Here is a 14,555-nt window from a genome sequence, read left to right on the forward strand (position 1 = left end):
AGGCTAGGGAAGCTGGTCACACAGAGCCCTCGGGGCCACCACAGATGCTTTTACACTCCAGGGTTTGAGTAGAGCAGTGATATGATCCAACTTCTTTCCTGCAGGCCCACCTGCTCTGGTTGCTATGTGGGGAATAGAACATGGTGGATAGGAAGAGAAGCTCCGAAAGATGGTGGGGGCTGTTGCAGCCCCTCAGGTAAGAGGACACGACTGCTTGGACCCAGGGCGGTAGCAGAGGTCGGCTCTGTCCTGAAAACACTACAGGGTGAGCTAAGAGATGAGATGACGCTAATGGGTAAACATGAGTAAAGTGTTTCCTTGAGTTTTGTAACCAAACAAATCAAGCCAAGGACAGGGTTGTGGGAGCTCCTGATTTATACCTGTCGGATGTATAAGCGACAAACTACCACTTGAAACTGGCAATTTGAAGGGGGCGGGGTGTGGTCAGAGTCTTGTGATTCTGAGCTCTCAACTTGTGGTATCTGACACTATTTCCAGATAGAATTGGAGGACATTCAACTGCTGGTGTTCACTGCAGAACTGGTTGGTGTGTGGGGCTTCTCCCACATCTGATGTCTGAAGTGTAGAGCGTCTGAATAAGAGGTAGTCGGTACTGAAAACCAGAGTGGGAAAGTGTTTTTCCCACACTGTGTAACACATTGCTGCAAACTTAGCAACTTAAAACAATACACCCTTATTCTCTCACACTTTCAATGGGCCAGGAGTCTTTAGCTAGGTCCTCTGTTAAAAGTTTCACAAGGCTGCAACTAAGGTGCCAGGCTGTGTTCTCATCTGGAGGCCCCAGTGAGGAAAATCTGCTTCCAAGCTCATTCAGGTTGCAGACAGTTGGTTTATTTGTGGTTGTAGGATAAGGGATCTAGCTGTTAGCTTGGAGCACCCTGCCATTCCCAGGGGTCACTCACAGTTCTTTGATGTCAACTCCTTCAACACTTCCACCCTCTTCATCAAGCTGTAAGGAAAGTCTTCAATGTAACATAAAGCAATCACAGGCTGACACCGTATCACCTTTGCTTTATTCTATTAGTTAGAAGCAAATCTCTGGACCTGCACACTCAAGTGCCTGAACACCAGGAAGTGGGACACACTCGGGATCACAGTGACCTGTATCATTAGAAGTGTGTGTGCCCCCCATCTCAACAATTCTGTCTCCTGTTAGCTCTGGCATAGCATGGCTAGTGTGACAAAAGAACTTCATTTTCTTTTTAATTTTTTTTTTTTTTTTAGTTGTTGACAGACCTTTATTTTATTTATTTTTTATGCGGTGCTTAGAATCAAACCCAGTGCCTCACACATGCTGGGCAAGAGCGCTTCCACTGGGCCCCAGCCCCAGCCCTAAGAATTTCATTTTCAATTTAAAGAAATCTAATGATCAATTTAATTTAAAAACCCATAGTAAACTCAGTTTCAGGAAAAAAAAATTGTGTAAGTAAATGAGACTTCTTTTTCAACTGTAAATTTTATAAAACTAGACACAGATCAAATGTCTCCACTGAAAACTCAGTGTTTAAACAGTATGATTGATGTTAATTGTAAAGATATACACCAAGTTTCAAAGACAATACAAAAACCAGAAATCTCTTAAATAATTTCCAAACTGATGTTGAAATGATAAGATATATTATTAAAAACAATTTTATCTGCTTGTACTTATTTTTGAAAGAAACGAGTTACCAGAGGATTTTAAGTTACACACGTGGTTCAAATTCTATTGCTGAGCAAAAATAAAGAGGTGCTGAGCTTACACTTGGCAAGACACCAATGTCAGCTAATAGTGCAAGGAAACATCTGATTAATGATAGATAGGACACTGTGGAGGGCGCAGAGGGGTGCAGACGGGCTCTCCAAGCGCTGGGAAGGTCTCAGGAGAAGGCCGACCTGTTGCTGACACACCCAGCAGGACGCCCCGCGCCAGCAGCTGCTCCGCCGGCTCTTCGCCCCGTGCCCACTGTGAACGCGCGGCGCTGCTTGACCCTCGCGCAGCGCCGTAGGCCGCGCTGCACGCCCGGCGGCCGCGATGGCGGACGTGTCGGAGAGGACGCTGCAGGTGTCGGTGCTGGTGGCTTTCGCCTCCGAAGTGCTCGTCGGCTGGCAGGCGAACCGGCTACGGAGGCGCTACCTGGACTGGAGGAAGCGGAGGCTGCAGGACAAGCTGGCGACGACGCAGAAGAAGCTGGACCTGGCCTGAGTGGACGCCTCGCGATGCGCGCGCGTGCCCCCGGCTCCCTCGCCCTCCCGCCCGCGGGGCCGGCCCTTCCCCAGCGTCGGTGAGCAGATGGATCGTGGGGCCTGGGTCCGCGGTAGGGTGGGGCCGCCGGGAGGGAGTTGCTTCCCTCCCCAGAGACCAGAAGGAGGAACTTTGCTGAGTACTAGCGCTTGGGTGTAATAGTTGAGCTTCCTGCGGGGGTTTGGTGGCACTGACTTGCCACGTGCAGTGTCGCCGCACCCTGACATCGTTAAAAGTGAAAAATCCTGGAAAGAACGACAGGGGGAAAAAGGAAAGGCCATGGGAACCACGAAGATACCTCTTGCACCTCCTCCCCCTCAGTCCATCCCCGTGGCTCCGGGGGACCTCTTTGCATTAACGTTTTGTAAACTCCAGGCAGAAAACTTAGGTTGTGGGAAGTTGGTGAAGAGGAAAGAGCAGTGGTCTGGAAGTCAGAATCCTTGCATTTAGTCCAGACTTTCTCATCAGAGCTGTTTGTCATAGATTTTCAGGACCTCCGTTTCCTTGTAACAGCAGATCTTAATAATTCAGGGTTTAAAGCTACAGCATAATTATTTGAAGTTAAAGAGTGTGTTACCAACCTTTTCTTTTTTTCTGTTTCCAACAGCTTGCTGAAGAAGGATGTAGAGTACCGGAAAGAAATAAGTTCTTCTTGCACTTTATGAATCTATTTTTAAAATAAAAAAACTTTAAAACATCTTTGAACCTTTTTTTCCTTTAAGGGAAAGGGATCTTTTGCCTGCTGTTAAGTTTGCTGTGTGAAGAGATTCTGGATTCTTAAGCTTATGCATTAGCAGTTTTCAACAAGTAACTTCTTTCCTTATGGAATCTATGCCGGGTCGTTGGTACAGCCACAAGGCAGAATTCACCAGGGAACCATTGTGGGTCCTTTTGTTGGACCAGGAAAGCAAGGGTCTGTGTACACATAACTGAGGTGAGGATGATGTATGTAAGACCTTTGCACTTCAGAGAGTGACAGTGTACCAAGTTCAGAGTAGACATTTCTATTGGCAGAAGTCTCCTGTATGTCTCATTACGGAATATACATGTGAACAAGAAATGTTATCGAAAAGAGCTTGGTGATAAATTCTGTAAATCAAGAGTGAGTGACTAGGTCCACGGTTACTTTTTATTTGCAAGTGATGCTTTCTAGCACACCACCCTTGCTCATTCTTATAAAGATGACTTTTGTGTCTCAGCTCCATAGCAACATAAGGAAATTTAGAAAAGGTGTTCCTACAGAAAGTCTATTAAAGTCACACTACTTCCAACTTAGTTCTTTTTCATTCTGTGAATGCAGTACATAAGGACCCAAAGGATGGTTCTTAGAGCTTCATCCTGTTGGCTCCAGTTAGCTGAAGCTTTCTAGTTACCATCTTTCATTGAGGCTCAGAGTTAAAGGCTCAGAGTTACAGGTCTTCGAGACACAGTAGGTTTCTTGAGGTACATGTTGCCCTTCAACTATTGGGATGTTCCTTGTTAAGTATCTGAGTTCTGACAAGTTCTGCTTCTGGACCTGTTCCTGTACCCTGTTCCTGGTGGACCTGGTCTTTCCAGGTTCTTTCCTCTTTGCTTGCATGCAGCGCCCTGGTGTACTCAGTCCCCATCTCCTGTCCCATATCTGGGCATCCCTGCCTATGGGCTTGTGCTGCTCATTCCCAAGTCGCTTTGTTTCCCATGGGTCTTCACCCATTCTGTGCCACTCCTAATCTCATTTTCTGTGCCTATTATCTCTTTATGCTCTATGCACATGTGTCCCCATCTCTATAGTGGGGAATCCCCCTTGATATTCTGTCACCTTTTTCTTACCTTTACTCAAATTAGTTTTTCTCCCCTGAAATGCTTTCTCACATACAGGCAGCACCCTTTGCTATGTTAACCAAAACTGGAAACAGGAGGTTGGGAGCCAGGAGTCACAACAGTAGATATCCTGGATATGACATACTGCTGACTTGAAATAAATACCCCACCCCCACTTGCCATGCCATTTAATCACAACATCTACTTGTCTTGGTTGTCTCACTCTTCTATCTTGTCTTCTTTCTGCCCCATATGGGCTTCTCAGACCACCTACTGCATTCCACATTGCTTTAGCTAAATCCTGGATCTTCTTTTCAACAGACTTGGACCTCATCTCATACTTGGCTTCTTTGATCTCAGCAGGTGAAACCCTCCTTGTTTAGGACAGCTGACATCAGTAAAAGTGCCAACTCAAGACCACTGATTATACTACCCTCCAGTTCACCTTGTCAGTTATCCTGGGCTTCCTGATCACATTAGACTCCATCCCCACTTACACATTTACCCCTCAACACTGTTGTTGCCACCAAACTTAGCAGAGGAAGATAACTTCACCTTTCTCATGTGGCCTACCATAAGTGGGTTCTAATGTGTCGCAGTAATGTTTCTTCCCAGTGTATATCTCATTCCTAGGAGATTGCTCTCCATCATATGAGAAGATAAAGGCCGTGAGGTGGGAATTCCCTTAGCTCTCAATGATCTGACTAGAGCAGTGGTTTTCAACAGGGCCGACCATTACGATCATCTAAAGAACCTTCACAATAGGAATCCCTGAAATTTTGCTGCATGTAGTTGGTTTGGGCGTTAGGATTTTAAAGCTCCCCAGGTAACTCTAATGCTCAGTAGAGGCTGAGACCCAGTGGTTCAGGCTCTGTTGCATGACCTTTCCTTTATTGTTGGGGACTGCAAATCAAGTCAAGATGGCGCCTGGCAGTTTGCCAGGAGGAGTGATTTGTGAGGCAACGCCACGGAGCCATTAAGATGATGGGAATTCCTTATTGGCTGATTGCTGTATCTGGATGATGCTAATTGAGTCAAGCTGTGTATAATCAGTTAGGTATATATACCACTGTTGTCCCGCAATAAAGCAGTTCCAGCTTCAACCTTCAAGTTGCTTGTCACCTCCCGGTTATTTTGCCCAGGCGGACTGCAGCACTTTACTTGGAAAGCAGATGTAGGGGCCCCTTCATAGGCTATCTCCTCTCTGGTCTCAGTTGTATCTGTATCTACCCTGGACCTTCAATCTTTCCCAGCTTTCCCTTAATCACAAGAACAGATCTTGACTTAAAATTCCTTTTAGTTGACCCACTTGAGAATGAACATACTACAACTAAGTACAGCATCTTACAAACACAAGGTTGACACAAGAATTCTGTACACAGCATAATTCCATTATATTGTCCAAAAGGAAGCAAAACAAGTTTGTAGTGTTTACTTTGGGTGGGGGGGGGATAAGGGTGAGTAAGAACTAGGAGAGGAAGAACTGTTAGGGTGCATGTAATGTTTCTTAATCTGGGTGCCATTACATGGGGCATACAGTGAAGATTCAGGAAGCTGCATGCTTTCATTCTGCACTTTTTTTTTTCCTGGGTACTGGGGATTGAACTCGGGTGCTTTACCACCAAGTATGTCTCCAGTTCTTTTAAATTTTTTATTTGAGATAGGGTCTTGCTAAGTTGCTGAAGCTGGCATCTAACCTGTGATCCTCCCAGTTCTGCCTCCCAAGTTGCAAGCAATACAGGCAGTACTTGGCTTTATGGACTTTTCTATCATTTTTGAAGAAAGAAGTATATAATAAAAATGTGACAGTTTGGCTTGACCTGTGGAATCAACTTATGTATAGTTCTGAAGAACACACACTTATATTAATGTGGTCCATCATTTGGGAGGTTAGCTGGGTCTATCATGCTTGCTCAAGTAAAATGTTGCCACAGTGGAATTTGGGGATTGAATTTACAGAATTCAGCCCCGCTTGGGGAATAATTATTACCAGCTTCCTAAGAGTGCATGTAAACTGGGGATCAAGGTGAAGATGCATTATTTGCTCGCAGACTTGCTTGGAACAGAATCACCATCCTCCCAGAATTCAGATGGACGACGTGCAAAATCAGAATGGAGAGAAACTACAGTTATATCCCAGAAGACAAAGACTTTGAAAGCAACAGTATGCGCCAAAATCATGCACCCCGTGAAGGCTACACTGGACAGTTCTTGTAGTTATGAAAGTGTTAAAACGCTCAAATCGCATCTTAAGATTTGCTCAGTGAGACTGGCATGAGTCAACAGCATAAAACAGCACCCCAACCCGAGGTAATAACGATACGCTGTGGCACGTGTAGTTTCGCACACCCGGGGCTTCGCGAGTAGGCCACCGCCACGGGCGTGCTACCGCCCTCACTTTCTTCCCGCCTGTCAGCGGGTGGGCGGGGCTAGAGGACGGGCGCGGCGTGGCGTCATCTTCCGGCGCCGCCTTAGTCTCCCTGGCAACCGGCGCGCGCCGGGCGCCGCGGCCTAGGAGATGCTGCCACGCCGGCCGCGGGATCCGCTGCAGGCGGTGCGGCGCCGCAGTCAGGAGCTGAAGCAGCAGGTACGGTGGGGCCGGGCGCACCCCGGGGTGGGCGGGGGGGCGCGGGGCGCCGCGGCGCTGCGGCGCTTTCCTCCCGGCGACCCCACGCCCTGGGAGCCGGCGTCTGAACCAAACGCTCCGCACCCGCGACCTCCCCGCGCCAAACCCCGCTCCAGCCCGCGCTGCGCCCGGCCCGGCCACCCACGGAACCTCCCGACAGTCCACGACAGACCGCGTTCCCCGCCCTGACGACCCCCAGCCGCCGGGTCTGCAGCCCAGGGCTGCGCAGGAGCTGCCCTACCCGCGCCCGCCCCGGGCTCTCTGGGTCCCTGTCCCTGGAACCACCGCTCCTGGGGCCCAAGCCCCAGGAAGAATCCTACTGTGTCAGGACTGCAGGACCTGGAGGGCGAGCAGGGACATTAACTAGAGGACACACAAGTGATGTCTGCATGAAAGTTAACTTCAAAGATAAACCAGTGGCAAAGGAGATGAACTCTCCCAAAGACTGTGAAAGTGGCCACACTCAGTCTTGGAGAAGGCGTGGCCGGCCTGGCACCTAGACTCTCTGCTCCAGGGTGTCAGGTTCGGCTTTCTGGAAAGCACTGTGACGAGGTGTAGCCGATGTGCATGCGCCCAGGCTGGGTAGTGGAGTTCCAGAAACCTGCCCTATGTAATAATGAAACGTTGGGACAGAGATTGATAGTAAAAGTACTGGTCTCATTGTTGCTTAATAGAAAAAATGATACACTTTAATGAGAAGTAATAGGGGAATGAATAACTTTCGATGGGATATAATAATACTATGACTAAACTTTTGTTAAATCTTAATGTGTTAGGGAAAATATTTGTGATCAAATGGCAAGTTAACAAAAACAAAACGGAATAAAAGGTATCTTAATGACGTTTTTCTATATATAGTACATGAAAAAGATATAAAAGAAAACATGCTGAAATGGTATCTCTGTGGTGGAATGCTGGGAGTAGTGTTTTTTCTCATTTTTAAGTACACCGAATGCCTATGCCTTTTTTTTTTTTTTTTTCCAGTACTGAGATTGAACCCAGGTGTGCCCTATCACTGAGCCACATCCCAGCTCTTTTATTATTTATTTGTTTTTGTGGTACTCGGGATAAGTCTGGGGCCTTGTGCATGCTAGACATGTAAGTGCTCCACCGCTGAGCCACATCCCTAGCCCTTTTTATTTTTTATTGTGACACAGAGTCTGGCTAAATTGCTGAGGCTGGCCTTGAACTTGTGATTCTCCTGCTTTAGCCTCCATAGTAGCTGGGATTATAGGAGTGTGCCATTTCATCCCAGGTCTATTACCTTGCAAGAAAAAAAAAAAGGTAAATAGCAATTAATAGGTTTATTTTTTTAGATTCTTTATCAGTTTGCTAAGTTTATTTTGTAAAAAGGGATCTATTGCCAAGATTTTTACTCTAAATAAAATTATTTTATAATATATCAGTTAAAAATAAGCCAGGCACGGTGAAGCAGGCCTGTAATCCCAGCAGCTCTGGAGGCTGAGGCAGGAGGATGGTGAATTCAAAGCCAGCCTCAGCAAAAATGAGGTGCTGTACAATTCAGTGAGACTGTCTCTAAATAAAATACAAAATAGGACTGGGGTCATGTGCCCCTGAGTTCAATCCCTGGTACCTAAAAAGAATTTTTAAAAATAAATTTTAAAATGTACCAAAGAATTTGGCACATAAATATTTAAGTGACTTTGTATTGGAATCACAGTGGTACAGCAAAAGCAAAATTGTCTCCTGGAAGAAATGAAAAATAAAACTTGATGGAGTATTGACTTACTTCCTGGTAACTTACTGTGGTTCTGTATTTAATTTTAAATTTAGTGGGACATTAAGAGAACCAGGAAATTTTTCAAAAGTAAACTATAAAAGCAGTTAGTAAAGCAAAAATAAAAGATGATTACAAAATTATTCAACTCGGAGACAAATTGATTCAGGAACCACTTGATACCTTGAATAACTGGAAAGTATATTTTAATAGTATTAGCTCGTTCTTTCTTGTATCCACAAAAGAGACCTGAAAAGAAAGTGGACGGGGCTGGGGATGTGGCTCAAGCGCTAATGTGCTCCCTGGCATTCCCGGAGGGGGTGGGGGTTGGGGGCTGGGTGGTTCAATCCTCAGCACCACATAAAAATAAAATAAAGATGTTGTGCCCACCGAAAACTAAAAAATAAATATTAAAAATTTCTCTCTCTTTAAAAAAAAAAAAAAAGAAGAAGAAGAAGAAGAAATTTCCAGAATGGTATCCATGGGACAAGGAATCAGCTTCCTATTTGGGTCACTGAGTGTATGACTTTTGTAAATAACTCAGGTGGATGCCAAATAATAAGGACAAAGAAGAAGCTAGTGGAATTTACTTCTTTTTTATCTACTTTATCTTTTCCACATAATCTGCAGAAAAGAAACCAAAGAAAGGTGTGCCTTTTTGGAGGGGTACATTGACAAAGATGCAAGTAGTCTTTAGTAACACGGGAAGTCAGGACAAAGTCATGGTACATTCGATGCAATGAATACTATTTGGTAATAAGGAATAAACTTATGATACAACAGTGTGGAAGCATAACATTACATGGTTCATGTAGACAAGAGTTCATACTGTACAGTTCATTTATATAAAAGTTCAAGAGCAGGCAAAATTTAGGGTGGGAAAAAAAATCAAGACAAGTTTGTCTCTGGAGGAATGGGATGGAATTTACTAGAAAGGACATTGGAGTTCTTTTATGAGGTTTCAGTTATAAACACACATGTTTGTCAAAATGCAGCAAATATACCTTTTAGGTTTGTGCATGTCTTTGTTTTACATCAAATATTCAGCTCTCTTAGTGGTAACTATAGCACATTATTTAGGGGGCAGTGTATTGGTGACTGCAGTTGACTTCAAAATGCATAAAAATAAAGTGGGTTGATGGATAGATAGACCAAATAAGTAGGGTAAAATGTGAACAGTAGAATCGAGGTAGTGGCATATAGGTAATATGATGTTTTAAACTGTCTCCGTTTGCCATAGGTTGATAGTCTGCTTTCTGAGAGCCGATTGAAAGAAGCTCTAGAACCTAATAAAAGTCGAGATATTTACCAAAGGTAAAGTATGCTCAATTATTGGGTTTTCTCGGGACTACATTTATATCTCAGTGAGTTGGATTTAAGGCACAGAAGTTGTTTGAGACTTTCTTGCCCTCTTTCCCTTTCTTTCTTGCTTTTTCTTTTTATTTATCTACTTTTCCCTCAAAAGACAAAATAATAATGATAGGTAAATTGAGGTAACAGTGAATAAGATTTTCTAAAATGTACTTTTAAATATTTCCTATCATTAATTGAGGTAACAGTGAATAAGATTTTCTAAAATGTACTTTAAAATATTTCCTATCATTATCTATATCTACCTGGTCTTAATTTGAAATGATAAGATCAAATAAAGAATAGTAAATATTAAAGAGAAGCACCTATCATTTATTTTATACTCTTTATGGGCCAGGCATTATAGTCTGTACTCCTCAAACTTTTTCTTAATTTTTTCAATAATACCATAAGGTACTTATTAACATAAATAAGAAAATCAAGGCTCACAGCAGTTAGTTAATGCATCTAGCATTACTTGGCTTTAAGACACTAAAGTTGGGAGCCTATGAAAATGTTTTAAGGTGGCTAAGAAATGCAGAATTCCTTGAAGCAAGGGAGGGCACTTGACGAGAATCTCAGAGGTGCAGGGTTTAGTCCATTACAACCAAATGGAAGGACTGCATGGTGAAGTCATGAAGGTCTAGAAGGAACCAGCTACACCTAGTGGTTGTGGGCTTGTTGTTATTGTGCAGCAACTAAAATCTGCTCAGAGTGTACTGTGGTGGCTCACGCAGAATTACCCTAGGCCCTTGGCTTGTGTAGCCCAGAAATGATCAGAAATCTTGCTAGAAGCAATTTGTCTTTGCTTGGGATAATGACCTTTAATTTTCTTGAAAAGATATGGTGTTCTCTATATAAGTAAGTAGTTTCTGGTTTTAATCCCTGGGAAATTTTAATATTAAATAGACATAACAAACTAAACTGAACTAGACTGCTAACACTTTTGCATAAAGTTCAGAACATCATTAAGTTAATCTACATATTTTGGGGTATTTAAAGAGTTTATAGCATTCAGAAGAACATGAGAAGGGGCACCAGGAGATAAATAGTAAATACTTAAGTAATAAGACCATGGGGAAGAAAAGAAAAAGAGCATGAGATCCATTCTATCAACTTAAATTATTTATTAGAAGTATTTGGAAAAGTTTTACTTAAGCCAGGAATTCAAAGTGCCTAAAGGCAAAGTAAAATATAAATAATTTTTAAAATGTCAAATGGAATTTAATTTACCATTATTGGCAGGATTGATTGTTTAAGGAATTATTTCAAATTAAGTTAATTAATAATAGTGAAGAAAATAATGAAGGTAATTGTGCTTGCTTTGCTAGATTTAAAAACAAAATATACAGACTATATTTGAAGCCTTAGGGAAAGCTAAGTTTTGAATTTTCTTTTAAATAATATTAAGTGTTGGGGCTGGGAATGTGGCTCAAGCCGTAGCGTGCTCGCCTGGCATGCATGGGGCGCTGGGTTCGATCCTCAGCACCACATAAAAAGAAAATAAAGATGTTGTGTCCACTGAAAACTAAAAAATAAATATTAAAAAATTCTCTTTCTCTCTCTCTCTCTCTCTCTCAAAATAAAAAATATTGTTTATGGGGGGAAGGGATTGAACCCAGGCCTCTTTGCCACATGGTTACATCCCTCGTCCTATTTATTTTTTTCTTCTGAGACAAGGTCTTGTTAAGTTGCCCTGGCTGGCCTCAGACTTTCAGTCCTCCTCCTCAGCCTCTAGAGTTGCTGGGACTGTAGATGTGTGACACCCCGCCTGGCAATAATAAGTATTTTTAAGCCATAGTTAGCTTGTGTAGAAAATGATCCCTTCACAGTCCCTTAAAAATTCACCCTGATGTTTGCAAGTCTGAAAATGTCATTTTGCCCTTATGTTTGATTAATAGTTAGCTGGTTATAGAATTTAAAATAATTGCTACTAAAACTTTTGAAGGCATTGTTCAGTTTTCTTTGCATGCAGTGATGCTGGTAAGTCTAATTATCGTTCCTTAATAATTAGCCTATTGACTTTTCAGCCTTGGTGTTTTGAAATTTTAGCACAATATATTTTGGCATTGTTTTTATCTGTTTAGCACCAAGTGGATAGTTTCACTTTGAAAACTCATATATTTCTCATGAGCTCTGGGAAATTTTATTTTACTAAAGATAATTTCTTTACTTCCATTTATCTATTTTTCCTGAAACATCTTTGTCGGGTGTTGAATATCTTGGATAGATTCTCTAGGTTTCTAAACCTCTCATGAATACCTTTTGTTGCTTGTTTTTTTGCTTACGCCTGGGAGATTCTCTTGACTTTTTTTTTCTCCTAAATGGAATTGTAATTGAGGATTGGGTAACAAATACTGACATTATTTTGTGTAGCAGCCACAATTAAGTCCATCAGACATTCCAAATAAAACACTAACAAAAATTTTTATAACTTCTATGAATGTTTTATTTTACTGATTATGTTGTTTATTTACTAGTGTTTTTTCTTGTTTTCAAATTGTTCTTTTTTTTTTTTTATAGTATCATATTCCTGCTTTCAGATTTTCTCCTTCCACGCTTAGGTTTGTTTTTAAGTTTTCTTCTGTTCTTTGAATTGTCTTTGCTTCCTTGGTGCTCAGATTCCTATTTATTTATTAATTTTACATTTTATCCTTATGTTGCTGGTTTTCTTTATTTAGTCTGGTGGCCCTTTGCTATTCATTTTTATTTGAGAATGTGAGCCTGGGTTGGCTCACATTCGGGTTCTTCCACTGTGGCATATCTTGGTGTCTTTCCTGTTAGCACCATATGCTGAATGCTAATCAAGTTTTTAGCAGGTGGACAGGGCTCATCATGGGGTCAGGAACCAGCCTTTAGTCTGAGGAGCCCTCAGTGCAGAAATAGGTGTGCTGGAAAGTTCTTTAGTAATTATGATTCTCCCAAAATCATTTATTATTATTATTATTATTATTATTATTATATTTTAAGAAGAATCTTCTGGTTCAGTGGGAGAACAGAAGGTGAGGTAAGAGAAGAGAGCTAATAGGCTCAGGATTTCTGTAAATAAACTTTAAAAAATTACTACACTTATTACAAAAGAGCCTTAACTAAATGTAAACTTAATGAGAAACTTTGCTCTTTCCCTGAGAAATACAAAGACTCCTGATGGCTTTAAGATTGATTTCCCTAAACGTGCACCCATGTGCATCCTAGACAGACCTTCATAATCCTGGAGTCTTCTGCCGGGTGTCCCTCATGCCTGTGTGACACTTGATAAGAGTGTCACTTGATAAAAGAGCATGCTTCTGTTTTTTCCACGAAGCAGAAATTTGTTGCCCTCTCTTGCTGGCCCATGATCCTTTCCCATTCTTTGCAGTTTGGGGTTATTACCTTCGAAAACACTTTAGTCATTTTTTGTTTGGTTTCAGGAGGCAGAGAAGATGAGTGTGTGCTTAGTTTTTATCCTGAACCAGGAATCATAAATATCTGGGCTGTTTGAGGATTTGATAATTTTATAGATATGAAGGAGATAATTATAATTATTTTCTTGGATTGTGTATTATACAAAAATCATTTTGCACTCTGGCTCTCAAGTGAGATTTCTGAGTTCTTTCATTCGAGCAACAGGACATCTGTCAAAATAAGCAGCTTTACTAAGTCTCATCTGACAAAACTCTGCTGCTGGATTCTCCGGGGTGGGTCAGTGGCTCCTGATGTCCTAAGACCAGCTGTTGGTGACATTCTGTCTATTTTGCCAGCCTCAGCTTGTTGATGATGTCCTCAGAAGTGCAAAGTCCTTAGGGGGCAGTATTTAAGAGCAGGGAGGGGAGGGGGGTTCTTAATGCCTTGCTATAGAGGCTGGGGGCAGGGGCATCCTGAGCATGTTCTTTTATGTTCTGTTGGCCAGCCCAGGTGTCCCCCCACCAACTGCGGTGGAGGCTGAGAACAGAGGTGCCAACAGAGCGCAGGTCACAGGATAGAGGAAGCCAGAGGAGGGTTTGGGGCAGGCACCTGGCAGGGTCAACCAGTTTCATGTTGCCATTTCTCTTTTTCTGCCTATTTCACAAAGGACTTTTGACTCCTACCCCTTTTCCCTTTTATGTTACTTTATGTCATTTCACTCACATCTGTAAGAGAAAAACAGCTCCAGTAACACAGAAGTCACTTTTTAGAGAGTGAGAGAAAAGCCAGGGCTCTGAATACTGAAAAAAGATTTGATTTTTGAAAACTCCTCTAGGTGCCACGGCACACACCTGTGATCTCAGTGGCTTAGGAGGCTGAGGCAGGAGGATCAGGGGTTCAGAGGCAGCCTGAGCAACTTAGTGAGTCTCCAAGCAACTCAGGGACACCCTCTCTAAATAATGCAGAAAAGGGCTGGGGTTGTGGCTCTGTGGTTCAGTGCTCCTGGATTCAATCCTTAGTATCAAGAAAAAGAAAGAAAACTCCTCTATCATCAGTTGTACCCCATTCTTGGTCATTTTTTATATCTCTTCTCTGGGTGTCTGAGACTTAAACTGAGATATATGAGCTGTCTCTGTAGCCCAAAGCATTGTACCTGTCCCGAGAGCCTGTTCAAAAGGGGTGCGTGTGGCAGTGGCAGGAAGAGGCAACCAGAGTCCAAGTGCCTACCTGTCCTCCCTGCTGCCCTCCCAGGGACCCACTGTGGTTCTTTTTAGAACCTTATTTTCTCTGCCTGGAGTCAGGCTTGTTGGGAGACTTACACAGCTGTGGTGGGGGTCAGTTGTGTCTCATGTCCAGTTCCTTGGCCTTGGGAACTGTAGAGCTGGGGAGGTGTCTTAGAACCCAGAGCCCCT

General features: G+C 42.7%; 2 protein-coding genes across 3 annotated transcripts in view; both read left to right on the forward strand.

Annotated features, from left to right (window-relative positions):
* Nucleotides 1-2,001: 2,001 nt before the first annotated feature.
* Nucleotides 2,002-2,942, forward strand: LOC143637899 (mitoregulin-like). Its single transcript, XM_077105223.1, has 2 exons — nt 2,002-2,285; nt 2,853-2,942. The coding sequence occupies exon 1, from the start codon at nt 2,036-2,038 to the stop codon at nt 2,204-2,206; it is 171 nt and encodes a 56-aa protein (XP_076961338.1). The 5' UTR covers nt 2,002-2,035; the 3' UTR covers nt 2,207-2,285; nt 2,853-2,942.
* Nucleotides 2,943-6,538: 3,596 nt separating this feature from the next.
* The window catches only part of LOC143380794 (nephrocystin-1-like), a 47,797-nt gene continuing 39,780 nt past the window's right edge, over nt 6,539-14,555 (forward strand). For both annotated transcript variants that reach the window (XM_076834039.2, XM_076834040.2), the window contains exons 1-2: nt 6,539-6,632; nt 9,650-9,723. In XM_076834039.2, coding sequence (XP_076690154.2) covers nt 6,564-6,632; nt 9,650-9,723 — 143 coding nt within the window. In that variant the 5' untranslated portion in view covers nt 6,539-6,563. The remainder of the gene's footprint in view (nt 6,633-9,649; nt 9,724-14,555) is intronic.

This window comes from Callospermophilus lateralis, chromosome 14 (assembly GCF_048772815.1).
Source record: "Callospermophilus lateralis isolate mCalLat2 chromosome 14, mCalLat2.hap1, whole genome shotgun sequence".
Taxonomy (NCBI): Eukaryota; Metazoa; Chordata; class Mammalia; order Rodentia; family Sciuridae; genus Callospermophilus; species Callospermophilus lateralis.

Bases quoted from the DNA above. Each gene is read 5' to 3' on its own strand.
- LOC143637899 (XM_077105223.1), top strand. From the start codon at position 2,036: ATGGCGGACGTGTCGGAGAGGACGCTGCAGGTGTCGGTGCTGGTGGCT.